Genomic DNA, 26,215 nt, shown 5'->3' with positions numbered 1-26,215 from the left:
TAATAATTTCAGCTGTCAGGCAGTTGGGGGATGTGGGGATAACTAAGAGTTTAAAAGCAGGAAACATTATTATTTATGATGTTACGGACTGGCTATTGATTTCTGTACTTCTACTGTGTGATTTTATTGTGAGGCAGGTAGAGGAAGTGTGACTCTGTGGAGCTGAACTGCCCTTTTCTGTCTGTATGTTTTGCATTTTTGAGATTTTGTAGGGCTAACACAGCAAAATTGAACAATGTTTATTCAGAGTGAGGTTTTTTAATCATGAAACAGCTGAGATAGGTCATTTAGGGTAAATGTGAGGTCTGAGTCTCTTTTCAACAATTTTTTTTTTATTGTTTTTGAAGGAAATTATGGAGAGAAGCGTTTTTATATACGGTATCATTAAGTCCAAATTTTTTTTTTATTATTTCTTCTTAAAATAACTATATAGAAAACAATGCAATCAAACGGAAAACTAATCAAACGGCCACTCACTGAAATAGAAAAATATCAAAATATATGTTATAGGTGAGTAAATGTAAGTAAATGATTGCTGTCAGTAAGATGATCACTGGCTTACATCCAGTAGACACAGGGGAACAGACAATGATGTAATATATGACTCTAAGCCAAGACAGTTAATCTGGGACTGAGCTCTGTCACCATGAAGACAGAGGACCTCCGTCTACATAAGACCACACAGTCCTGACGTTGATGCACAGAAGAGGACACTTCTTTACATAAATCGCTGTGCTGTGGACAGTTTTGCAATGGATTTCTTCAACTCTGCTCTTGGGAAAAACATCTCGTTTGTGCGTCCTGCCTATTTCATAATCAGTGGTTTATCTGGCATTGCAAACATAAAACATTACTATGTGTTTCTCTTCTTTGTTTACATTGTTTCAGTGCTGGGAAACACAGCTGTAATGGCCGTTATATACTTGGATCATAATCTGAGAACTCCAAAATATATCGCAGTTCTTAACCTCGCGTTTGTGGACCTGTTCGGTAGCTCTGCTTTGGTGCCGAAGCTTCTCGACATCTTTCTGTTTAACCATCGCTACATCGCCTACAACGACTGCTTGACCTTCCTTTTTTTCTGCTACACCTGCCTTTCGATGCAGTCATTTAATCTGCTTGCGCTCTCCTATGACAGACTGATAGCTATCATCTTCCCACTGCATTATCAAGTGAAGGTGACCCACAGCTTCATGTTGTCTCTGATTGCCTCTTTCTGGGCCTTTGTTTTAATCGCTGTACTTATTGCGGTCGGCCTTCTCACACGACTTTCCTTCTGTAAATCTGTGGTTATTAACAGCTATTTCTGTGACCATGGGCAGATATACCGGCTTTCCTGTAATGACCATTTCCCCAATTATGTCCTTAGTTGTTTGTACCCAGTTCTTCTGTTCTGGCTTCCGCTTGCTTTTATCTTGTTAAGTTATTTATATATTGGCTTTACTTTAGCGAAAGTAGCCACAGTTCAAGAAGGACTCAAGGCCTTTAAAACATGCGTAGGTCATCTCTCATTAGTTGCAATCTATTTCATCCCACTGTTAATAACATTTACACTGATGGAGAATATACATCCAAATGCCAGGATCATAAACCTGTCTCTGACCTCCGTCTTTCCTCCCATGTTGAACCCAATCATTTATGTTCTGCAGACACAAGAAATCAAAGAATCTGTGAAGAAGTTATTAAAACTAAGAGGAAGATCCAAAATAACTATGAAAAAATTAACCGTAATGTGACAATTTTTCTATATGCTGTCTTTTTTGGTGTCCAAAAAGTTACACATTATAGATGTTAGATTTTGACATTGCACAGATTGAATGACTACATTACACAACATTACTCCAAACTACTCCTCCAGGGTATGAGTCCACTGAGGTTAAGACTGTGGCAGTTGATGGTGTTTTTATAGGAATGTTTAAAGACATACAACAAATCTATTCAGATAAATGTTTTAGATAATCCACAGAACTGTCTCTGTGCTCTACAAAGTTTTCCAAAGTAATAGAAGAAGAAAGATGAAAGAATATATAAATATTTGAGAAAACACAGTGAATATACTTTGTTCTTTTTTGTGTGTATCCAGTTAAAAGCAAAAGCAAAAAAGTCTGATTTCTTGGTGCTGTTTATTTTTATTTCTAAAAGGAGTTATAGAATTAAAAAGCAGCCTTTGCTGAAATGGTTCACTGCAGAGTGTTTTGTGAATTTTGTGAGCAGATGTTAAATCTGGCACAAAAGCAAAAGCCTTACAAAGAAGTGTATGTTTGTCTTGTTTAAATTTATAATGGAGCAGACAAGTTATTCTGATCAACAAATTTGTGTCTCTGTGAGTTTCCCGTCTTCTGTGTATCTGAACGTTCATTTTTTGTTCTTTTTTACCTCTTTGGTGAAAAATCCAAACCGTATAAAGAAGGCACATTTTGTGTTTCTGAAATCAGTGATAACTTGTTTATTATTACAAATGTGTTGTTCTTTGTCTGCATCATGATTGAATGTTCTCTACATCTAAAAAATAAATTAGCATTTTTTAAATGATTTCTAATAGTCAAGTCAATTTTTTTTTATATAGCCCAGAATCACAAACTGTAGAGCACACGATACCCCGTGTCTGTCCTGGGAAACTCAGCTGGAATGGCTGTAATATACTTGGATTGTAATCAGAGAGTTCCAAAATATATTGCATTTGCCAAAAATCGCCACCTTAATGCAATTGCCAGTGGCAGTAGTAGCAAACTGATTGATTGTTTGACCAATCTGATTCATCTGGACTGGTGTGGGTGCGGTTAGGTCAGATTTGATTGTCTGTAGCCTTGCAACATAAGTAATCAACCTCACAACTGTCTGATACTGATTCAAATTTTAATAAATGTTGATCGGGGAAAGGAAATTCACCTTTTCCCAAGTGAATGCCAAACACCTCACACCAGTGAGAAGAGCACCGAGCAAACCATACAGGCCGAAATAACAAAACTTGGCAGAAAAGTTTGTGTCCATGCTCATAGTCCCACATTAATACTTTAAATTAACATAGCCAACAGAAGAGCACTGCTCAGGGGGGGGAGGGGGGGGGCTTGCCTCTGTCTACATATGCGAACACAGGACTCCAACTGAAACACAGTCTGTCCATGAACCTCTGCAGACAGTAAGACATTGAGAAGTCTTCAAATGGAGTTTTTCAACTCAGCTCTTGGAAAAAACATCACCTTTGTGCGTCCTGCATATTTCATAATAAGAGGTTTTATTGGCATACCCAATATGAAGTATTACTACGTCTTCCTCTTTTTCGTTTACATTGTTTCAGTGGTGGGAAACACAGTTGTGATGGCTTTAATAATGTTGGATCATAATCTGAGAACTCCAAAATATATTGCGGTTTTTAATTTAGCATTTGTGGACTTATGTGAGAGCTCTGCTTTGGTGCCGAAGCTTCTTGACATCTTTCTGTTTAACCATCACTCCATCCTTTACAATGACTGCTTGGCTTTCCTTTTTTTCTGCTTCGTCTGCCTTTCGATGCAGTCTTTGAATCTGGTTGCGCTCTCCTATGACAGACTGATAGCTATCTTCTTCCCACTGCATTATCAAGTGAAGGTGACCCACAGGTTCATGCTGTCTCTGATTGGCTCTTTTTGGCTCCTTGCTATTACTTTCTTACTCAGTGGAGTTGGCCTTCTCACAAGACTTTCCTTCTGTAAATCTGTGGTTATTAACAGCTTTTTCTGTGACCATGGTCCATTATTCTGGATGGCCTGCAATGATATTTACCCCAGTTATGTGTTTAGTAGGTTGTCATCAAGTGTTATTCTTTGGTTTCCACTGATATTCATCCTTGCAAGTTACTGTGGTATTGCCTACTCCTTGTTAAAAATTTCCACAGCTAAAGAAAGAGTGAAGGCCTTTAAAACATGTACAGGTCACCTTTCATTAGTGTCAATATATTTCTTCCCTGTCTTATTGGTGTTTTTTGGGGGAAAAATACATCCAAATACTAGAATCATAAATCTCTCTTTGACTGCTGTCATCCCTCCCATGTTGAATCCAATCATTTATGTTCTGCAGACACAAGAAATCAAACAATCTTTGAAAAAGTTGTTGAAAATGAGAGGGCGACCCCAAATTGCAACAAAAAATTAAAACATATCTAGCCTTCTGCTTTTGCACTGAGCGGCAAGATCCATGTTGAAATAGGTTTAGTTGTCGACTGTTTAAAATTCGCCATCAGCAGCAGCATATAAACAGAGGAATGAATAAAGTTCTTTGCTTAGTAGTAAATGTCTGCAGAATATTTATATTTCTAGTGGTTGCTTGTTTTTTTTCAATGCCTCTTATCATCATGCAAAATCAGTGAATCGTTGTATGAATTGGAATTTAATTGTGACTGGGTTTATTGACCTGAAATTGCAGCCAATGTTATTGCTGTCTCATATGTGGCACTGCAGCTGATACAGCCAACAGAGCTTAGATTCTGTGAAAAAAATGTAATAATGATAGAAAAAATGTCATGTAATTATATCACTAAATTGAAAACAATATGTAAATGTAGTCACAAACTTGAGTGAAACTCTGAGTGAATAAATAGTTTGTTGTCATCAGAGAGTTTTTGTCACTTGTCATCATGATGGAGCGTCCCCGTACGACTGTAGAGACTCAGAGATGTTCTGTTCTCATGCACTGTTTTTGTCTAATGAGCTTATGATGTTTAGTGTGAATTACATCAGATTTTCACAATGACTTGCCACGATTTCGACTAACAGTTGTAGTTTTTGTGGTTAAAAATTTGCCATAGATTTCACAAGATCTAATGTTAGTGTCCACTTTGTTTGACTGCATTACATTTAATGTGTTACTGGAATACAACAATTTGAAGTTACAAAGAAGCTTTTATTTCAGAATGAATGATGTTCAGACTTCAGCAGATCAACTGATGTGAATATGATCAAGTCACTCTGGTGTGAAGCTCTAAAAGTGGCCAAATGAAGAATAAGTCTCTGCATTAAACTTTGTATTTGACATGACACATTTAATTCTCCAAACACTTACGTAAATTTATATTTTAGCTCTGTGTTTATCAGTACTCCTAAAGTGCTTTCCATGTAAACAAGCTAAACAAATAAAAGTATACCTTATGCCTGGATCAGACCCTACAAATCTTTTGTCTTTCACGATGGTCACCGTGTCCGATCTAACAATCATACTGCCATAAACCGGTGCCGTGTCTCGGTCGGGTGAATGGTGAGACTACATGTGTGACCCTGATCGATCTCGCCACGTCATAGGCGGGTGAAGCCACTGTCAGTCAAACTGACAGAAGTGTTGTGTGTGATGCTGGCGGTCTTGTGTCGTGGGGCGTCCCAGACGACAGGTCGTTTAGCATGTCACACTGCACGGGTATGTGCGCACAATTGTCGTTCGAGATTGTCCAGGACACTGGTTATTTGGCCACGAAGAAATCGTCTCAAAATCAGGCTAAAATCATGTAGTCTGACTCCTTAGTTTGTAAAATATGATATAAAATATTTAAATCCCTGTCTGACCTATTCCTAATCCATTCAATAAGGGCAGTACTGGCCTGATACAATCCAGTTTATCCGATGAATCACTGTATTTCATCTGTTTTTTTAATTTATGTATATATTGCATTTTGTCTTAAACCTTACTTTTTTTTTCTTAACTTGACAGATCACTGAGAATTTCACCTTCACTTCAGTGAGTTGGTAAGTTCAGCTCCCTTCTTTTGACAAACTTTATGAGCACTGAATTCCTGTCTTGAGTATCATAACGCGGTGTTGATGTATGACAGTTTGATATCAGGGATAGACTTGGGCCTAACTACACGGATATGTGAAATGAGTAATTGAATGTGCAGCAAAGGGACAGACTGAAGGAAATCAATGAATTAAACTTATTGTTCAGTGGGAATGACATTTCTTATTCTTCATGTAGTTGCTGTGGATCAATGACTGTAATCCATGGTGTAGCTTGTAATGTTCACATAATCCCACTAGAGGGCAGCACTTATCATATTAACATACTGTAGGCTATGTCCTTGGTCACAGACAGCTTGAAGTATACTGGAATGTATTGTTATCCTGTAATATCATACAGGATGAATAGACATCATTAAGGACATCACATTTTATGAGATCTGGACACTCTATACTCCAGAGCATCGTCCAAACAGAGGAGCAAGTAGTGCAGAATGGATTCAGAGTCTTTTACTTTCTCCAAACGAGCACTAATGTCTGCTGGGTTCATGCTTCTGGTCAGTTCGCACTGTTGAAACTGTGTCAAGGAATGAATGACAATGGGGCGTCTATACCCGTGTAGTGTGACATGCTCAACGACCGTGACACACCGATGCAAAGACTAGCATGTCAGAATTTGTCAGAAGACAAAAAAATTGTGTAGTCTGATCCAGGCATTGTGGGAGGGCGAGGCTGGTGAGGGCCAAAACCAAACCAAGGCGTCCATAAGGCAAAAAAAAAAAATGCAAACAGACTTCCATGCACCGGGGAAGAACTAATGAGGCACAGTTGAAAACAGTCGGACAATCGCACAGGCGGGAAAATACAGGAAATAAAGCAAAATTTATCAAATAGGAATCAAATCATTTGGAAGCTGTGCCAGATATACCAACACAGTTAGGCAAACCTATCAATCTATCTGATGAGATGATGTCATGGTGACAATAACTTCACTGAGTGGATTGCATCAGGAACACAGTGGCAACCTGTGAGACAGTTGCACATTGAAGTGCATGGATATCTAACTCTGACCACGTGATACAGGCACCTGCACTTCTGTCTCACAGTGACAGAGGAACAGTATAAATGACAGGTCTTACTTGAATTACACATTTGGCTCTGAGGTGAGTCTGATTTCATCAACTTACATTAAACACCTAAACTATGTAATCCTTTATTATGATTTCTATTGTTTTCTCTCTTTATATTTTGGCAAACAGAGACTTGTAATGGGCCCTGAAGAGAAAGCTGCTACCATATTTAATAGCACATTTATTCGCCCTGCAAATTTCTATCTGAGTGGGTTCTCTGGCATCCCTCATGCTAAGTATTACTATGTGTTCCTGTGTTTTGTCTATATTGTGAGTGTTCTTGGGAATGGCTTCCTTCTCTTAGTGATTTACCTGGACAAGACTCTTCATTCTCCTAAATACATGATTGTTTTTAACTTGGCTTTGGCAGATTTGTGTGGGAACACTGCTCTAGTCCCAAAACTCTTGGACACATTTTTGTTTGACAGGAGATTCATTGTTTATGAGGCTTGCTTAAGTTTTATGTTCTTTGTTTTGTTCTTTTCAAGCATCCAGTCATGGACACTTGTCACGATGTCGTATGACAGATTAATAGCAATTTGCTTCCCTTTGAGGTACCACAGTATTGTGACCAAACCAGCTATTGTTGCAATGCTGCTGTTTATGTGGGTTTTTTTAGTGATTCTACTAACATATACTGTTAAGCTTATTGATCGCCTCTCCTTCTGTAGATCTTTGGTGATAAACAGCTTTTTTTGTGATCATGCCCCCGTATATCGTCTGGCCTGTAACGACACGTCTTTAAATAACATCATGGCATATGTTGCCTTTATTGTAGTCCTCTGCATTCCTCTTGTATTGATAGTATTGACATATGTTTGGATTTCCATAGCGCTGAGCAGGATTGCATCAGGAAAGGAACGACTGAAAGCATCGAAAACTTGTACTTCTCATCTCATCCTTGTGGCTATGTTTTTCCTACCAATTGTGGGCACCAACATTGCGGCAGTGTCCTCCTACATCCATCCTAATGCCAGGATAGTAAATTCTTCTTTGACTCAAATAATACCATCTTCGCTCAATCCTATTGTGTACTCTTTAAAGACAGAAGAAGTACTGAACTCAATCAAGAAGCTTTACAAAAGAAATAGGATTAGCAACACAACCACAAAAAGGAAAGTCTTAATCACTGTTGCACTGACACATTAACCAGAGTTACAACAGAACAATTGTGTTTTGTAACGTTTTGCTATTAATGTCTAACTAATAAATACTACAATTGAATAAGTAAAAATGATTATTATGTGGTATGTTGTATTTACTGTATTTTGCTAAATAAGAAGTTTCATATTGTATTAGCAACACAATGATCTGTGCAAAATGAAGATCTATTTCAGGAATTTCCATGTGTAGTGAATTGTTGTTTTTTTGCTTGAGATAACAATTATGTGGGAAGAGGAATCAAACCATCTGCAGCTCTTTTGTGAAAAGACTTAACTGAAATAGTCTTAACAAACGCCACGTTTTTGTACAGTACTTCACTGTATATATGTAGATATTAAAAGATGTACTCAGATATGATAGATAATTGTTTTAAAGAGCAAAATTCAACACGTTATTTTGCTTGCATTAGTTTTCAAATCTTGGAAATCATAGTGTTATGCATGCTCTGTCAAGACATGACTGTCGTCCATGGTGTGGCTTGTAATGTTCATATAATACCACTAGAGGGCAGCACTTATGCGCCCTGTCATGAAGGGTGAAGTAGCTTAGGGTACTCAATCTAGAAGGAAGGAGTTTAGAAAAGACTGAGATTTGTATTCGTGGAACAAAAGAACCTGTTGTTTCATTATCACTCACACAGGAGGACCAAACTGATGTGGTTCAGCAGTTTAATTTGGGTGCAGTCAACACAGTCATGTAGCACATGAAGAAAAATGGAATGATTGATGGCGTCAAAGGCCGCAGTCAAACCTGGTCGGATGAGAATGGAGTATTCACCTTTGTCTGCTTGCATAAACACTCTCAGTAAAGTGGACTCAGCTTGTGATGGACACCAGATGAAGTGTGTCAAAGGTTTTATGAGCCTCAACCAACTTTTGAGTTGGTCAGTGATTATTTTTTAAGGGTTTTGGGTAAAAAGGGTAGATTGGAGACTGGTCTGTGATTCTCTAACTGGACTCGGCCTGGAAGGCAATTTCGTAATAGTCAGGGACAGATCTGGATGCGAGAGGGTGGTTGAAAATAGAGAGCAAACAGAAGAGAGGAAAGATTTTTTGGAGGAGTTCTATCATATGAAACAGGAGGGACACATGTAAGTGAAGGATCTTCATTTAATTTAGTTTTAATACGTTCAGCCTTCCTATATTCTCTTCTTTGTTGTCTTATGACATTGTTGATCCAAACGGTTGAATCAGTGACTGGGACTGCTCTGGAGGTGTAGTTAGCAGAAGCATTAATCCAACGAACCTGGTCATTCATGTTAGTGAAGTGAGTTCTGCAATTGGCCAGATGAGAAAAGTAGCTGGAAAATGTGGCTGTGGACTTCTCATTAAAGATGAGCAGCCTGCCGCACCATTGAACGTGTATAAATGTATTTTTACAACACATTTATGAGACGCTGTATGAAAGTGTCAGAAGTTACCAAACAGTATGACGACCTGTCTTCTATATTACGTTCCCTGAGGATGCATTTATCGTTAAACAGACCATAGTGAGTCAAGACAAAACAGTTCTAATGAGCCCAGTTTGTGATGCCATCACCAGAACGCTTTGGTTAATGACCTCGACTTTAACAAGCAAACCTTTTACTGTTTAAACTTCAAACTAATTACTCCCAGTTGCACCTATTAAGAATAAAAACAATGGACAGAAATAGGTGGAAGCGTACAATACTGTTTTTGTGTTGTTAGAGTGATAGATCCTTTGAACCTGAAGTGACATGCCAGCACTCACGGGATGCTTTCACTGGGCTTTATTTATACTGAAATGAAGTCAGTTAATCTCACATTCATTAGCATTGTCATTAAAAAATAAAAATTGAATGATTATCCCACAAGATCTGTTATCTGCTTTTGTTGGCCTGAAAGGCAGAATTACTGCAATTTTAACTTGTAAAATTATATTAAAAATTTTGAAGGACTGCTGGATGAAGAAAGAAAAGAACGACAAAGGACAAACTTAAAGCCTCAAGCTGCAATCAAACAGTCAAAAAACTGCCTTTTAATCTTTCCCTGAACTCTTTTTCCTTGACCTTGATGGAAAAGGTCATGAGGTCAAGGAAAGATGTGATAAAATGACAATGTGCAATCACACTTTTACTACATTTCAAGCCTTGAATGGGCAATTGACTCACTACAGCCAAACAATCTGAGCACACTTGCATATTACACATATTGAAACTTCAATCACATTTACATAAATCGTGTGCGGTGACACTGTTCAGGTCTTCACTCACTGCACAGGCAAATAGGTCCGACATTGTTGCTGTGTTTTATTAACCCTCCATGCATTACTTTTTTATTGCCGTGTTTATTGTGTGCCAGTTTTATTTTTTTCAGCAGTGCCAGGGCTCTGGTTTTGATCTCTTCAGTTTTCAAAGAATATACAATAGGATTGATGCAGGGTGGGAGGCAGGAGGCCAGCGACAGGCTCAGCACACGCTGGTCTGCGTCAATGAGGCGCAGATAGAAGCCGATGGTGAAAATGGTAATGAGAGGAATGTAAAACACAGCAACAAGAATGAGATGCTCAACACAAGTGGCTAAAGCTTTCACCCGACTGTCCAAGGATTTCATCCTGAACACGGTCACCAGGATGCTGCCATAAGACAGAAGGATAAATATAAAGGGTCCCACAAGGAGCAAAATAGTGACAGAAGAAGCTACAGACCACTGCATTGTGTAATCATTACAGGAGAGTCTGAACACAGGAGCATAGTCACAGAAATAACTGAACACTCTGACAGAGCTGCAGAATGACAGTCGAGTCATTATACCTGTTGCAAACGCTGTTACTCCCACAGCAAAAGACCAAGTCAGGCCGACAATACAAGACATGCTCCTCAGCGTGTTGATGGAGTTGTGACGCAGAGGGAAACATATTGCGATCAACCTGTCATAGGCAAGAATAGCGAGCGCATATGACTCCAAAGTCCCAAAAGCATAGTAGACAAACATTTGAAAGAGACATAGGTTGAATGGGACAAAGTTGTCCTTAACGAGGAATATCTTTACCATGCTGGGAATAGTGCACGTGTTAAGGATGATATCAATTAGTGCGAGGTTGACAACAGCCAAAAATTTTGGCTTGTGTAGACGATGATTAAAGGTAATTATGTAGATCACCAAACTATTGAAGAACACTGTGACCACATAAACAAACACTAGAAAGATGAAGTAGATATTGATGAAGGGAAACGTCTCAAATCCGATGACATAGAAGCCTGGAGGGTGAATGATGAGAGAGTCGTTTAAAACAGGACGGAAAAAAGACATAGTTAAACTCCAGCAGCTTGTGTGTTGGAGGAAGCCGTCTGCTTAAAAGCTCTGCTGTCAGACAAAGAGAGAAATGAAATCATATTGTACATCAGACCTCTATACAGACTGTAAACCAGTAATCATTCCAGTTTGATGAGCATGTTTAAACTTAATGCTACATAAAATATATTCTCTTAGTTAAAACATGCTAACAGCCAGTGAATGTGTCTTACCTGAAGTTTCGTGGCAGATCTGTTTGATGCTGCATCCAAAAGCAGCAAACAGACGACTGCATGCCTGACCTGTGTGCGCTGAAAGATATACTTTCCTCATCCATCTCTTGAGAATGTCATTCAGCAATCCTCTATTAATGGCATTAATTAGATCCACAATGAGCAGGGGTGTAGCTTACTCTGATTAAACCTGAGCGCTCAAAACAAACATCCAATTAATGTTTTGATAGTGATTTAGTGGGTTTGAGCAACAAATTTCACATTCTGGTTGTGGGAGACATTTCTTAGTCATATTTGTTGCTCCCATAATAGATGCAGTTTCGTTTTTGGTGTCCTTGATTTTTGAATTCTGCTCTGTGCTGTCACTTGGCCATATATGTGGCACGAAAGAAGCGCTTTGACAGAAACTTAGTGATAGAGGAGTGGAGTCGGTGAGACTGGATCAATACCAGATTTTAGGCAGATCAATATGAATACACAAAAAATAAAAATAAAACAACTCAACTGGACCATTTTTGTCCATTAAGACTTCCTTAAATTATTTTTTGATTTGATTTGTTTGTTTTTGTACAGTAGTGACCAAGATATGTGCTGAAGAGGACATTTTCCAATTAAAAAATAACTTTTCACTGCTCACTGGTGGACAAACTACATAATAAAGACACTATCTGTAAATGAAAGTCCGCGACAGGATTTTTGTAGCTGCTCAAACTTGTTTATTTTCCTTCCAAATAATCAAATTATGTACAGTGTTATCACCTCAAGTATGCCAAGCAGTCCTCAGTGTGTGTGTGCGTGTGTGTGTGTGGTGGTTCAGCTGGGCGCAGACTGAGTGGAGGTTGGGTGCTGCTTCCTCAGCTGTTCTTTGCGGGCGTTTTGGAAATTCATCATGCAGTCTTTGAACGTCTGGACCTGGCTCTGGCACACTCGCCAGTCCTGGTGCTCGGCCATGCACTCCTGCACAGCATAATGTAGCTCGGCGCAGCCGGTGCGGGATATCATCCGTTCCACGGGGTCATCCTCGTCATCATCTTTACGGCTGCGGTCGTGTGGTGAAGGGGACGCCATCCTGTTTCAGTGCACGGTGCTGATGCGGTGGATCTGTTGAGGGGGACACATGGCGTTATTAATAAACTAGTGATAATACAGCTTTATGAACAGCTACAGAACATGCTGGCTGTTCTTCAGCGTTCCTTAGATGTTTCAGCCTTTCAGCAGTGGAGTTTATCTCTGTATCTCCAGCTGTGAAATCTGTAGCATTTTAAGTCACCTTCACACTTTTCAGCCGTCTTTTTGAGGGTTCTGTCAGGCCTTTTCAGATGCTTAATAAGGAGCTGCTCCATTCAATGACTCATTTTATATTACATTTCAGTTCTAATCACATTTTCTCATCTGAGTCCTAATGGTTGGTGGTATGTGTTGTAAATCTATCTGGTCTCCTAAGGCGTTTTGTAACCTTTGTGAATAAGCGTTCAGTTTTTAATCAAGGTTTATATCGTTTATCCAGCTTAACTCTTTCACTCCACTATAGTTCAGAGGGAGAAAGTATTTACTCCAGTCCGTTTGACTCAATCACAGTTCATTTGTGGATAAAGATTTTATATACAAACATGTTACGATGTAAACACTTGAGTGAGCTAGCTGCTACATTTGAAGCACGTACGTGTTAATGTATCACTCATAATAATCCAATCGCTCTCTGAAGTGGTGTTTAGTACACTAAGCACTTTCAATTTTGACACTTCAACGTGAACTATTTTAACTGAAGTAAAGATCACGAAAGCACTCGTTCGTGTCAGGTTGTCGTGGTCGGTCAACACACTGTGATGATACTTTAGTTTAAATCCAGCTCAGTGTCGTTTTAGGTAAAAAGCAACAGCCTCTGCTCCTCAACGTCGGTTAGCGTACCTCATGCTACTTAAGTTAACGTTGGGTTAGCTGTTATCATCGAGAACGGGGCTAACAGTTAGCTAATACACATTTTCACATTACGTTGTTCTTACCTGTGTTGGGGCTCTGCGTGAATCTGTTCGATAAGACACTGACATTAAGTTTCCGTCACCTGCATAACTCCGGACGTTTCATAACCAGGTGCGCGTCCGACGCTGAAAATGTTACACGGAGGACACATTTGAACGGAGGACGAACGTGTCGCCGTAAAATAGGTCCGTTCAGACATACATCAGTTCCGCCGCACAGCGAGGACAAAACTAATAATAAAACAGTGGTGGAATGTAACTAAGAAATTGTACTGAAGTACTTACGTACAAATTCGAGGCACATCTGCTTTACTGGAGTATGCCCATTTCATGCAACTATATCCTTGCACTCCACTGCAGGTAAATATTGTACTTTTTGCTCTGCTACATTTACTGACAGCTTTACTATTCAGATCCCAGTTTTTTTTTTTCCAGATTATCTGGAAAATGCATTGTCACAAAGCAGAAAACATGGCTGTTCTACTGAGCTCCTGAAAAGTTGCCCTTTTAGAGATATGTGGTTCTTACACTACGAACATATAATGATCTTATACAATATGGTGCATTGTCGTTTAAACTATAGGATATAAAGTAGTTAAAATTGGCTCAACTATAAATATCTGCAGCAGTAAAATGCAACATACACATGTAATATCATGTAATCAAAGGCACCATATGTAACAATAACACCTGTTTTATAAGTTTTAGACTTGTTAATATTTAGAAACTAAAAAACAAACAAACAAAAAACAACTAAGCATTAGCTTAGAAGTAGGCAATTGGTTAATAAGCCTTAAAGAAAAAAATGCACCCGGAGCCACTAAAATTGATTTTCATACAGACAACATTCAGGAAATCTTCCAAAGGTAAAAACGAGAAAGGCAGTTGTGCAGCTGTAGCCTCAATAATAGTTTTTATTTTTAATATTTAGACCATTCGATTCAACATGACAATGACGTGAAACCACATGAAATTATGAAAACACTCAAATCATACAGGAGTGCGTCTCTTCTCGTCCAATCAGAGTTGGCTTAATATTTAACCAAGATTTGGATGTTTACTCAGATTGAGATTAAACATAAACAGGTATAACCACTTTCCTCTTGTAAATAAGAAATTAGCAGACACATGGAATCACAAACGGGTGGAGGTTTGAAACAGAAATAAGACAATCACCTGCTCTGAAAACGCCGCCTGTGAAGCATCAGTCTGCCTCTTACAGTTGTAACATTTTAAGCAGTTTTCATCAGTGAAACATCTCATGAGTATTTCAAATTCTGTAAAATTGTGAAATACAATTTTTACATATAGTCGAACAACATTTTCCACACTTATATCACACAAGGTACAAGGTATACAAAATATTTGAGCACCAGAAACCTGCAGACACAATTGAACAAACTGCAACTGTCCCAAAATGGTGAATACCCCTGCAGTGAAATCACATGACCCCAGAATTATTCCGTGGTTAGGGTAAGGGTGAGGTCTGGTTAAGGTAAGAGGAAATGGACTGCCATGGAACACCTGGATAATCAAAGTAAAAAACTGGATCAAAAAGAGTCAGGCTGGCTTTTGACCCACTACACAAACATGGCTTTTGGGTGGAAAAGAAAGTTGTCAAGGATTTGTTTTCATTCTGTGGACCAGTGCCAGGGCTTTGGTTTTGATCTCTTTGGTTTTCAAAGAATATACAATAGGATTGATGCAGGGTGGGAGGCAGGAGGCCAGCGACAGGCTCAGCACACGCTGGTCTGCGTCAATGAGACCCAGATAGAAGCCGATAGTGAAAATGGTAATGAGAGGAATGTAAAACACAGCAACAAGAATGAGATGCTCAACACAAGTGGCTAAAGCTTTCACCCGACTGTCCAAGGATTTCATCCTGAACACGGTCACCAGGATGCTGCCATAAGACAGAAGGATAAATATAAAGGGTCCCACAAGGAGCAAGAAAGTAAGAAAAGAAGCCATGGACCACTGCATTGTGTAATCATTACAGGCGAGTCTGAACACAGGAGCATAGTCACAGAAATAACTGAACACTCTGACAGAGCTGCAGAATGACAGTCGAGTCATTATACCTGTTGCAAACGCTATAATTCCCACAGCAAAAGACCAAGTCAGGCCGACAATACAAGACATGCTCCTCAGCGTGTTGATGGAGTTGTGACGCAGAGGGAAACATATTGCGATCAACCTGTCATAGGCAAGAATAGCAAGCGCATATGACTCCAAAGTCCCAAAAGCATAGTAGACAAACATTTGAAAGAGACATAGGTTGAATGGGACAAAGTTGTCCTTAACGAGGAATATCTTTACCATGCTGGGAATAGTGCACGTGTTAAGGATGATATCAATCAGTGCGAGGTTGACAACAGCCAAAAATTTTGGCTTGTGTAGACGATGATTAAAGGTAATTATGTAGATCACCAAACTATTGAAGAACACTGTGACCACATAAACAAACACTAGAAAGATGAAGTAGGCATTGATGAAGGGAAACGTCTCAAATCCGATGACATAGAAGCCTGGAGGGTGAATGATGAGAGAGGCGTTTAAAACAGGACGGAAAAAAGACATAGTTAAACTCCAGCAGCTTGTGTGTTGGAGGAAGCCGTCTGCTTAAAAGCTCTGCTGTCAGACAAAGAGAGAAATGAAATCATATTGTACATCAGACCATGGGCTTCAATGGAGGCTAATACATAAGATGCACAATCTCTATGCCATTCTGATATAACACAATCCAACCAAGCAGTATTTATACATGTATGCAATATATTCTCAGCAAGTTGAACCACACATTCACGTGCTACAAGTCAGTCACTGAAGCTTACCCGATTCTCTGTGAAGAGTCGTTAAAATGCTAACTCATGATGCTGACACCAAAGGCAGCATGCAGATGTCTGCATGTCTGACACGAGGACAGCCACGAATATACTCTCCTGTTCGACCTCCAGAGATCAGTCAGTCACAGTGCAATCGTATCAATGAAATTAATTTGATCCTTGGAGAGTAAGGCTACGGGTTATTTGTTTTGATTGAACTTGTCCTACATTCAAAACAAACATGCCATTTTTATTTGACTGATAGTTTAACTGCAGAAGAAGCTGAGGAAAACACACTAAAATACTATAAAATAGAATAGAAAAGAAAATAGGTCATGGATAAACATATACTGCTTCGATTGTTCAACAACATCTGACAAGAACTGTAATTAATCAACAGATGTCTGAATATCACAGTAAGTGTGAAATCGTTGCATTTTGCTCAGTGCCACTAATTCCACTGGTTCATTTGAACAATTGCGTTTGTTTTTAGAAAATGTTGAGGAGGCAGGAAGAGATTTGGGCACAAATATACGAAAAAAACTTTTTTGTGAGAACACATTTTGCAACTAAGTAGTGACAAACACACGTACAGTAATGACTCATGTACTGCAGTAACGTTCCCCGAGGATGCATTTATCATTAAACAGGCCATGCTGAGCTAAAACAAAATGATTCTAATGAACCCAGTTTGTGAAGTCAATGGTTTTTTGTCTCTAACAACCATTTATGGTTTAAACTTCAAACTCATTAATCTCAGTTGCACCTGTTAAGATTAACAACAATTAAAAATGAAAGGAAATGGGCATGGCTGCTGATTACGTGTGCTTTCAAAGGGCTGCGAGAGAAAAGGCAGAAGTCTTTCCCCTCACACTCCACCATGTGTCCTCTGACAACCTTTTGCTAAATCAAGTGACATGTTTAAGATCTAATCTACTCGTCCTGCTTTGTTTTTATGCATTGAATTCCCTCTTAAAGGACTTAAAGGACTAAATACTCACTTCCATTCAGACTTTAAACTCAGTTTCCCATTGGTCACTGCACATGGCACATTGTTGGCATGTTCTTCTTGTGACTTCAGACCTCTAAAGCTACATTTAAAGGTCTCATTTCAGTAAATATTTTCCTGACAGATGTTCTGTCACTGGGCTGCTTTGTAGTATATTTTTTGTAGCATTGCACTGAACCGCAGCACAAAAAGTTCCTGTTTAAGTCATCAATATTCATCCAGCCTGCGTCTGTATGTACAAAGTCCAACTTATTAATTTATATTTAATACATTTATTTAATTTGAATGAATAATTCATACATACTCGTTGTAGAAAGTGATATAAGGTGACTGCATATATATCGGAGCCCAAAAACATTTCTCTGCATACCTCCGTCTCGCCTGCATAATTTTCAAGAACCAGAAATAAATAAAACATTTAATCAGCCGTTGTTTTAATATGGAGGGCTGCTCCATCTTTGTGCTGTAATGAATCCTGAGATCTACTTGACATAAACGTAGTTCAGTATTACTGAAAAATGGCTTTCTGATTTGGAACAACCAGCACTGTGCCTCAGGTAAAAGCAATAATGAATGAGACCGTCTGTTTTATCAGACACTTTATGAGCGATTTAGATGTGACATACAGTAAAATGAAGTCAAGGAGTGTCGTCAGAGTGACAGGTGAGGACGAGAGCGGTCCTTCTCTCCGGTCCTGTCCTGTATGCCTGGGATGTATGGGATTTATATTCTTTTCATTTGTTGAATTTGGTGAGTGTTTAAATAATAGTTAAGAAAAACATTAGTGAATAATAAGACAAATGTGTCTTTTTATGCTGATTAATCAGACAAGAACATTAGTAAAATAGGTCCCCTTAGCGAGAGCACATGACTCCATACTTACACATACATAATCATTCTGGTAATAGTGCTTGTGTTTGAGATTACAATAATAATTGCGAGGTCGACAACAACCAAAAATTGTGGAGCTTGTAAGCAGTGGTCACAGGCAAATGTGTAGATCAATAAAATATTGAACACTTCACACGGACAAAAGCTAGAAAGATGATGTAGACGCTGATACAGGAAATGTCTCAAATCCAATGATATCGAGAAGACATAGTTCAAGTCCACAGTCTATGAGCTGGAGGACTGTGTGGAAGCTCTCCAGTCTGAAGAGGAGGAAAACAATACAACTTATTACAAATCCTTCCAATCACATGCTTCTTCTGAACACATATACACTTGTGTATTTGGAATTTCAAGGCCAGTTTTATTTATTTATTATTATTATTATTATTTTTTTTTTTACAAATATTAGTCCTTTAAACAAACCTTTATGTCCATCAGACAGTATTATTAACTTAGATTGTCTGATGTCTGATAGTGTGACCCTTCTGTTTTCAATTGATTGTGTCTTTTAATAAGGAATTTATAGCAAACGTATGAAATATAGTATAGTTGCTGGTTTGGTGCTGACATGCTTTCAGGACCACGGACAGAGACTTGGTCTTCATGTCTTTGCTCTGAGGCCAGTTCACCCTCCCTCTGCCATCATGATATTAGATTTTTTTTTTTTTGTATTTCATTTGTACATATTCAAACTGTCATGAGCGCAAAAATATATGACTTGAATTAGTGGAGGAAAAAGTGTAGTGATCATACTCATCCTCTAGAGTCTCTCTAATGAACCCAGTTTGAAATGTCATCACCTGAGAATGCAGGTTAATGACCCTTCTCATCACAAAGAAGCCTTTTGCTGTTTAAATCACTGCCTAATTAATCTCACCTGCTTCTATTAGCAGGTCTCACAGTCTCACATTTGGAGGGGAATGGAGGGGAGCCCCTGTGCACTGCTAGCTTTTCCCCAAGAGGTCCTCTTCTGAAATAACAAGTTTCTTTGGACTGTACAGCAAAACATCATTAAATTTTGTAGAGGCTCGATTAAATCTTGAAACGCAATCAATTGCCCAAATCAACAAATGATCAAAGCTGTGATTGTAGCATCATGGCCGTAGGCTCACACGTTAATACACACACAAACTGACTATAGACTAAATGTAATGCAATGGGGAACATACATTGGTACACACAGTCAGAAAAACTGACTCATACTCAAAGAAATCTTTAAACTACTTTCAGCATAAACTAAATGTACGTGTGCATTAAACTGTCACGAAAGTGGCTCAACAACAAAATGTAACACTGACAATGAACCGTGTTCCCCAAGGGGACTGTTATCAGCAAACAGGACACGGTGACCCCAGACAAAAGGATCCTCTCCTTCCTCATTGACTCCTGGGAACCCTGCTAATGAGCCCCATTTGTGATGTCATTACCAAAGGATGCCGGCTAATGACTGCCAGCCTGTAACAAACAAACCTTTTACTGTTCAGATTTAAGCCTAATTAATCTCATCTGCATCCATTAGGAGGTTTTGCTCTCTCACAATTAAAACCGTAATGGGAAGGGGTGTGCACTGATATTAATGAGTCTTTAGTGTTCTTGAAAATCTCAAGTAAACCTCCTGATTGTTTAATAGTCACCTCTGCAACGCTGTAGCCTGCAGTCCCTGCCCCTACACACCACCGATGCCCTTTCTGAAATTGCATTTTTAGGGCCACGGGGCAGCCACGAGCACTACTGCCTACAGCAAAGCTGTAGACAGTAGTGCTCGGGGCTTCTGTTATCCTGCGTGTTTTTTCTTCTTATTAGGGCCACGGGGCAGCCACGAGCACTACTGCCTACAGCAAAGCTGTAGACAGTAGTGCTCGGGGCGAAGCCCCGAGCACTATTGTTATCCTGCGTGTTTTTTCTTCTTCTTATTATTATTATTATTAGGGCCACGGGGCAAGCCACGAGCACTACTGCCTACAGCAAAGCTGTAGACAGTAGTGCTCGGGGCGAAGCCCCGAGCACTATTGTTATCCTGCGGGTTTTTTCTTATTATTATTATTATTATTATTATTATTCTTCCTCTTCCGGACGTTTTTCGATTCGCTACTCCTCCTACAGTTTTGGGAGCACCCACGCAAATGTTATATCAAAACGTGCGTCTCGATCGGGATCGCTATGCTATTATTTTTCTTAAATTTTCCATAAGAAATGAATGGGAGGCGGTAAAAATTGTCGCACTTTTTCTACTGGCTACTGCTCCGGCATACTTTCACCTAGAGACTCCGTTTAAACTTTAAATTGTAGACACAAGTCTTGTCTATTGGTGTATTAAGCCACGTTTTGATAACTCGTGTAGTTTTTGAGTAATCCCTCATCAATGACCATGAGCGTTTTTGGAGAAATTCTCTGATTTCAATGGGTGTGTATTGCGCGGACAGTTAGAGGCTAGAGTGGGTGACATCATCGCTAGAGTGGGAGAGAGCCGAAAAAAACGCCTGGATTTTTGCTCTTTCCACGCTCCTCCCGGCCACAGTTTACACTCTACAGGCATGATTTTTTCCACAGTTGTAGACAAACTTGTCCTCTCTCTCACAATGTGCTCGAAAAATCTGTGAGAGTTACAGAATTTGAATTAGCAGCCTCTAAGCGCGGCCATGTCTGTCTCTGCTCCCCATGCACTCCAATACAAAGATTTTCGGAGAGAAGCAGAAAGGAGCCCCGTTTTCAACTCGCGACTGTGTCCACAATATATGCTGTAGAAGCATAAAATTACACCAAAACGTTCAGGAAGTCCTCAAGGCGCTCACGGTGTCTTTGTTTTTCTGATAGGAGCTTCCGTTCTCTCAGGAGAAGCCCAAATGTGAGAGGAGTGCAGAGGCAGAAAATCGCTCGTTTTCTCCGCTTTTCTGTCGCCCCTCTCTGTCTGCCCCTATCGTCATGGGCAACCAAGCCAAATTGCCATGACAACCACTGGGCCTCAGTGGCAGAGAGCCTAAAAAAAACTCCAGATTTTCTGTCTTTCCAGGCTCCTCCCGGCCACAGTTTACACACTACAGGCATGATTTTTTCCACAGTTGCAGACAAACTTGTCCTCTCTCTCACAATGTGCTGGAAAAATGTGTGAGACTTACAGAATTTGAATTAGAGGCCTCTAAGCCCGGCCACGTCTGTCTGTGTCTCTTTTTCTCTCTCTGAGTGCATGTGTGCCTGAGTGCTGAGAGGGGGCGTATGTGTGCGTGCGCAGCTGGGTCTCATAGAGCATGATTGGGAGGGGCTCTCAAGTTGCTGTGGCAACCTCTGAGGCTCAGTACCTGTGTGAGCACTTCTCTCTCATGCTCCCTCACACAAATAAACAGACATATGGGCATATAATGTAATGTATATGTACGCGGTCGGGCAGTAGACCCCGTGGCCCTTTCAAAATTTCCCGCAGGGAAATTGTCTAGTTATTATTATTAGGGCCACGGGGCAAGCCACGAGCACTACTGCCTACAGCAAAGCTGTAGACAGTAGTGCTCGGGGCGAAGCCCCGAGCACTATTGTTATCCTGCGTGTTTTTTCTTCTTATTATTATTATTCTTCCTCTTCCGTGTCAAATTTCGGACCGCTACTCCTCCTACAGTTTTGGGAGCACCCACGCAAATGTTATATCAAAACGTGCGTCTCGATCGGGATCGGCGTGCTATTATTTTTGGGAAATTTATCGCAGTTTTTCGCGACGTAAGTCGCGAAAAACTGCGATAAATTTTCCATAAGAAATGAATGGGAGGCCGTAAAAATTGTCGCACTTTTTCTACTGGCTACTGCTCCGGCATACTTTCACCTAGAGACTCCATTTAAACTGTAAATTGTAGACACAAGTCTTGTCTATTGGTGTATTAAGCCACGTTTTAATAACTCGTGTAGTTTTTGAATAATCCCTCATCAATGACCATGAGCGTTTTTGGAGAAATTCTCAGATTTCAATGGGTGTGTATTGCGCGGACAGTTAGAGGCTAGAGTGGGTGACATCATCGCTAGAGTGGGAGAGAGCCGAAAAAAACGCCTAGATTTTTGCTCTTTCCACGCTCCTCCTGGCCACAGTTTACGCTCTACAGGAGTGATTTTTTCCACAGTTGTAGACAAACTTGTCCTCTCTCTCACAATGTGCTCGAAAAATCTGTGAGACTTAGAGAATTTGAATTAGCAGCCTCTAAGCGCGGCCACGTCTGTCTCTGCTCTCCATGCACTCCAATACAAAGATTTTCGGAGAGAAGCAGAAAGGAGCCCCGTTTTCAACTCGCGACTGTGTCCACAATATTTGCTGTAGAAACACAAAATTACACCAAATCGTTCAGGAAGTCCTCAAGGCGCCCACGGTGTTTTTGTTTTTCTGATAGGAGCTACCGTTTTCTCAGGAGAAGCCCAAACGTGAGAGGAGTGCAGAGGCAGAAAATCGCTCGTTTTCTCCGCTTTTCTGTCTGCCCCAGTCTGTCTGCCCCTGTCGTCAACGGCAACCGGCTTAAGTTGCCATGACAACCTCTGAGCCTAAGTAGTCAGAGTGGCAGAGAGCCTTTTTTTAACTCCAGATTTTCTGTCTTTCCACGCTCCTCCCGGCCACAGTTTACACACTACAGGCATGATTTTTTCCACAGTTGCAGACAAACTTGTCCTCTCTCTCACAATGTGCTGGAAAAATGTGTGAGACTTACAGAATTTGAATTAGAGGCCTCTAAGCCCGGCCATGTCTGTCTCTGTCTCTTTTTCTCTCTCTGAGTGCATGTGTGCCTGAGTGCTGAGAGGGGGCGTGTGTGTGCGTGCGCAGCTGGGTCTCATAGAGCATGATTGGGAGGGGCTCTGAAGTTGCTGTGGCAACCTCTGAGGCTCAATACCTCTGTGAGCACTTCTCTCTCATGCTCCCACATGGACATAAACAGACATATGGGCATATAATGTAATGTATATGTACGCGGTCGGGCAGTAGACCCCGTGGCCCTTTCAAAATTTCCCGCAGGGAAATTGTCTAGTTAGGGCCACGGGGCAGCCACGAGCACTACTGCCTACAGCAAAGCTGTAGACAGTAGTGCTCGGGGCGAAGCCCCGAGCACTATTGTTATCCTGCGTGTTTTTTCTTCTTATTATTATTATTATTATTATTATTCTTCCTCTTCCGTGTCAAATTTCGATTCGCTACTCCTCCTACAGTTTTGGGAGCACCCACGCAAAAGTTATATCAAAACGTGCGTCTCGATCGGGATCGGCGTGCTATTATTTTTGGGAAATTTATCGCAGTTTTTCGCGACGTAAGTCGCGAAAAACTGCGATAAATTTCCCATAAGAAATGAATGGGAGGACGTAAAAATCATTCCACTTTTTCTACTGGCTACTGCTCCGGCATACTTTCACCTAGAGACTCCATTTAAACTTTAAATTGTAGACACAAGTCTTGTCTATTAATGTATTAAGCCACGTTTTGATAACTCATGTAGTTTTTGAATAATCCCTCATCAATGACCATGAGCGTTTTTGGAGAAATTCTCAGATTTCAATGGGTGTGTATTGCGCGGACAGTTAGAGGCTAGAGTGGGTGACATCATCGCTAGAGTGGGAGAGAGCCGATTAAAAACGACTAGGTTTTTGCTCTTTCCACGCTCCTCCCGGCCACAGTTTACACTCTACAGGCATGATTTTTTCCACAGTTGTAGACAAACTTGTCCTCTCTCTCACAATGTGCTCGAAAAATCTGTGAGATGAACAGAATTTGAATTAGCAGCCTCTAAGCGCGGCCACGTCTGTCTCTGCTCTCCATGCACTCCAATACAAAGATTTTCGGAGAGAGCAGAAAGGAGCCCTGTTTTCAACTCGCGACTGTGTCCACAAAATATTCTGTAGAAACACAAAATTACACCAAAACGTTCAGGAAGTCCTCAAGGCGCTCACGGTGTCTTTGTTTTTCTGATAGGAGCTTCCGTTCTCTCAGGAGAAGCCCAAATGTGAGAGGAGTGCAGAGGCAGAAAATCGCTCGTTTTCTCCGCTTTTCTGTCGCCCCTCTCTGTCTGCCCTTATCGTCATGGGCAACCAAGCCAAATTGCCGTGACAACCACTGAGCCTCAGTGGCAGAGAGCCTTTTTTTAACTCCAGATTTTCTGTCTTTCCAGGCTCCTCCCGGCCACAGTTTACACACTACAGGCATGATTTTTTCCACAGTTGCAGACAAACTTGTCCTCTCTCTCACAATGTGCTGGAAAAATGTGTGAGACTTACAGAATTTGAATTAGACGCCTCTAAGCCCGGCCACTGTCTCTTTTTCTCTCTCTGAGTGCATGTGTGCCTGAGTGCTGAGAGGGGGCGTGTGTGTGCGTGCGCAGCTGGGTCTCATAGAGCATGATTGGGAGGGGCTCTGAAGTTGCTGTGGCAACCTCTGAGGCTCAGTACCTCTGTGAGCACTTCTCTCTCATGCTCCCACATGGAAATAAACAGACATATGGGCATATAATGTAATGTATATGTACGCGGTCGGGCAGTAGACCCCGTGGCCCTTTCAAAATTTCCCGCAGGGAAATTGTCTAGTTATTCTTCCTCTTCCGTGTCAAATTTCGATTCGCTACTCCTCCTACAGTTTTGGGAGCACCCACGCAAATGTTATATCAAAACGTGCGTCTCGATCGGGATCGGTGTGCTATTATTTTTCTTGAATTTATCGCAGTTTTTCGCGACGTAAGTCGCGAAAAACTGCGATAAATTTTCCATAAGAAATGAATGGGAGGCCGTAAAAATTGTCGCACTTTTTCTACTGGCTACTGCTCCGGCATACTTTCACCTAGAGACTCCATTTAAACTTTAAATTGTAGACACAAGTCTTGTCTATTGCTGTATTAAGCCACGTTTTGATAACTCATGTAGTTTTTGAATAATCCCTCATCAATGACCATGAGCGTTTTTGGAGAAATTCTCTGATTTCAATGGGTGTGTATTGCGCGGACAGTTAGAGGCTAGAGTGGGTGACATCATCGCTAGAGTGGGAGAGAGCCGATTAAAAACGACTAGGTTTTTGCTCTTTCCACGCTCCTCCCGGCCACAGTTTACACTCTACAGGCATGATTTTTTCCACAGTTGTAGACAAACTTGTCCTCTCTCTCACAATGTGCTCGAAAAATCTGTGAGACAAACAGAATTTGAATTAGCAGCCTCTAAGCGCGGCCACTTCTGTCTCTGCTCTCCATGCACTCCAATACAAAGATTTTCGGAGAGAGCAGAAAGGAGCCCTGTTTTCAACTCGCGACTGTGTCCACAAAATATTCTGTAGAAACACAAAATTACACCAAAACGTTCAGGAAGTCCTCAAGGCGCTCACGGTGTCTTTGTTTTTCTGATAGGAGCTTCCGTTCTCTCAGGAGAAGCCCAAATGTGAGAGGAGTGCAGAGGCAGAAAATGGCTCGTTTTCTCCGCTTTTCTGTCGCCCCTCTCTGTCTGCCCCTATCGTCATGGGCAACCAAGCCAAATTGCCATGACAACCACTGAGCCTCAGTGGCAGAGAGCCTAAAAAAACCTCCAGATTTTCTGTCTTTCCAGGCTCCTCCCGGCCACAGTTTACACACTACAGGCATGATTTTTTCCACAGTTGCAGACAAACTTGTCCTCTCTCTCACAATGTGCTGGAAAAATGTGTGAGACTTACAGAATTTGAATTAGAGGCCTCTAAGCCCGGCCATGTCTGTCTCTGTCTCTTTTTCTCTCTCTGAGTGCATGTGTGCCTGAGTGCTGAGAGGGGGCGTGTGTGTGCGTGCGCAGCTGGGTCTCATAGAGCATGATTGGGAGGGGCTCTGAAGTTGCTGTGGCAACCTCTGAGGCTCAGTACCTCTGTGAGCACTTCTCTCTCATGCTCCCTTCCACAAATAAACAGACATATGGGCATATAATGTAATGTATATGTACGCGGTCGGGCAGTAGACCCCGTGGCCCTTTCAAAATTTCCCGCAGGGAAATTGTCTAGTTATTATTATTAGGGCCACGGGGCAAGCCACGAGCACTACTGCCTACAGCAAAGCTGTAGACAGTAGTGCT

General features: G+C 40.7%; 6 protein-coding genes across 6 annotated transcripts; 3 read left to right on the top strand and 3 right to left on the bottom strand.

Moving 5' to 3' along the window:
- Positions 1-752: 752 nt before the first annotated feature.
- Positions 753-1,795, top strand: LOC143333100 (olfactory receptor 1C1-like). The gene is given in 2 exon segments (XM_076751035.1): positions 753-1,692; positions 1,695-1,795. Coding segments are annotated over 2 exon segments (1,041 nt in total).
- A 1,367-nt stretch (positions 1,796-3,162) lies between these two features.
- On the top strand, positions 3,163-4,131 carry LOC143333099 (olfactory receptor 1500-like). Its single transcript, XM_076751034.1, has one exon. It carries the CDS (start codon positions 3,163-3,165, stop codon positions 4,129-4,131), a length of 969 nt encoding a protein of 322 aa, XP_076607149.1.
- Positions 4,132-6,970: 2,839 nt separating this feature from the next.
- LOC143333098 (olfactory receptor 1-like) lies at positions 6,971-7,981 on the top strand. The gene has a single exon (XM_076751033.1). The coding sequence runs from the start codon at positions 6,971-6,973 to the stop codon at positions 7,979-7,981; it is 1,011 nt and encodes a 336-aa protein (XP_076607148.1).
- Positions 7,982-10,193: 2,212 nt separating this feature from the next.
- LOC143333193 (olfactory receptor 2AT4-like) lies at positions 10,194-11,690 on the bottom strand. Its single transcript, XM_076751169.1, has 2 exons — positions 11,484-11,690; positions 10,194-11,322 (listed from the first exon to the last, which is right to left on the bottom strand). The coding sequence occupies exon 2, from the start codon at positions 11,266-11,268 to the stop codon at positions 10,222-10,224; it is 1,047 nt and encodes a 348-aa protein (XP_076607284.1). The 5' UTR covers positions 11,269-11,322; positions 11,484-11,690; the 3' UTR covers positions 10,194-10,221.
- Positions 11,691-11,772: 82 nt separating this feature from the next.
- coa4 (cytochrome c oxidase assembly factor 4 homolog) lies at positions 11,773-13,615 on the bottom strand. Its single transcript, XM_076751171.1, has 2 exons — positions 13,487-13,615; positions 11,773-12,584 (listed from the first exon to the last, which is right to left on the bottom strand). The coding sequence occupies exon 2, from the start codon at positions 12,549-12,551 to the stop codon at positions 12,297-12,299; it is 255 nt and encodes an 84-aa protein (XP_076607286.1). The 5' UTR covers positions 12,552-12,584; positions 13,487-13,615; the 3' UTR covers positions 11,773-12,296.
- A 1,464-nt stretch (positions 13,616-15,079) lies between these two features.
- LOC143333096 (olfactory receptor 1M1-like) lies at positions 15,080-16,042 on the bottom strand. The gene has a single exon (XM_076751032.1). The coding sequence runs from the start codon at positions 16,040-16,042 to the stop codon at positions 15,080-15,082; it is 963 nt and encodes a 320-aa protein (XP_076607147.1).
- Between the last annotated feature and the right edge of the window lie 10,173 nt (positions 16,043-26,215).

Source organism: Chaetodon auriga, chromosome 15 (assembly GCF_051107435.1).
Source record: "Chaetodon auriga isolate fChaAug3 chromosome 15, fChaAug3.hap1, whole genome shotgun sequence".
NCBI lineage: Eukaryota > Metazoa > Chordata > Actinopteri > Chaetodontiformes > Chaetodontidae > Chaetodon > Chaetodon auriga.
The sequence above is the reverse complement of the archived record's forward strand: the minus strand, read 5'-3'. Positions and strand labels throughout refer to the sequence as shown.

Coding starts and splice junctions, on each gene's coding strand:
- LOC143333099 (XM_076751034.1), top strand. CDS start 3,163: ATGGAGTTTTTCAACTCAGCTCTTGGAAAAAACATCACCTTTGTGCGT.
- LOC143333098 (XM_076751033.1), top strand. CDS start 6,971: ATGGGCCCTGAAGAGAAAGCTGCTACCATATTTAATAGCACATTTATT.
- LOC143333193 (XM_076751169.1), bottom strand. CDS start 11,268: ATGTCTTTTTTCCGTCCTGTTTTAAACGACTCTCTCATCATTCACCCT.
- coa4 (XM_076751171.1), bottom strand. CDS start 12,551: ATGGCGTCCCCTTCACCACACGACCGCAGCCGTAAAGATGATGACGAG.
- LOC143333096 (XM_076751032.1), bottom strand. CDS start 16,042: ATGTCTTTTTTCCGTCCTGTTTTAAACGCCTCTCTCATCATTCACCCT.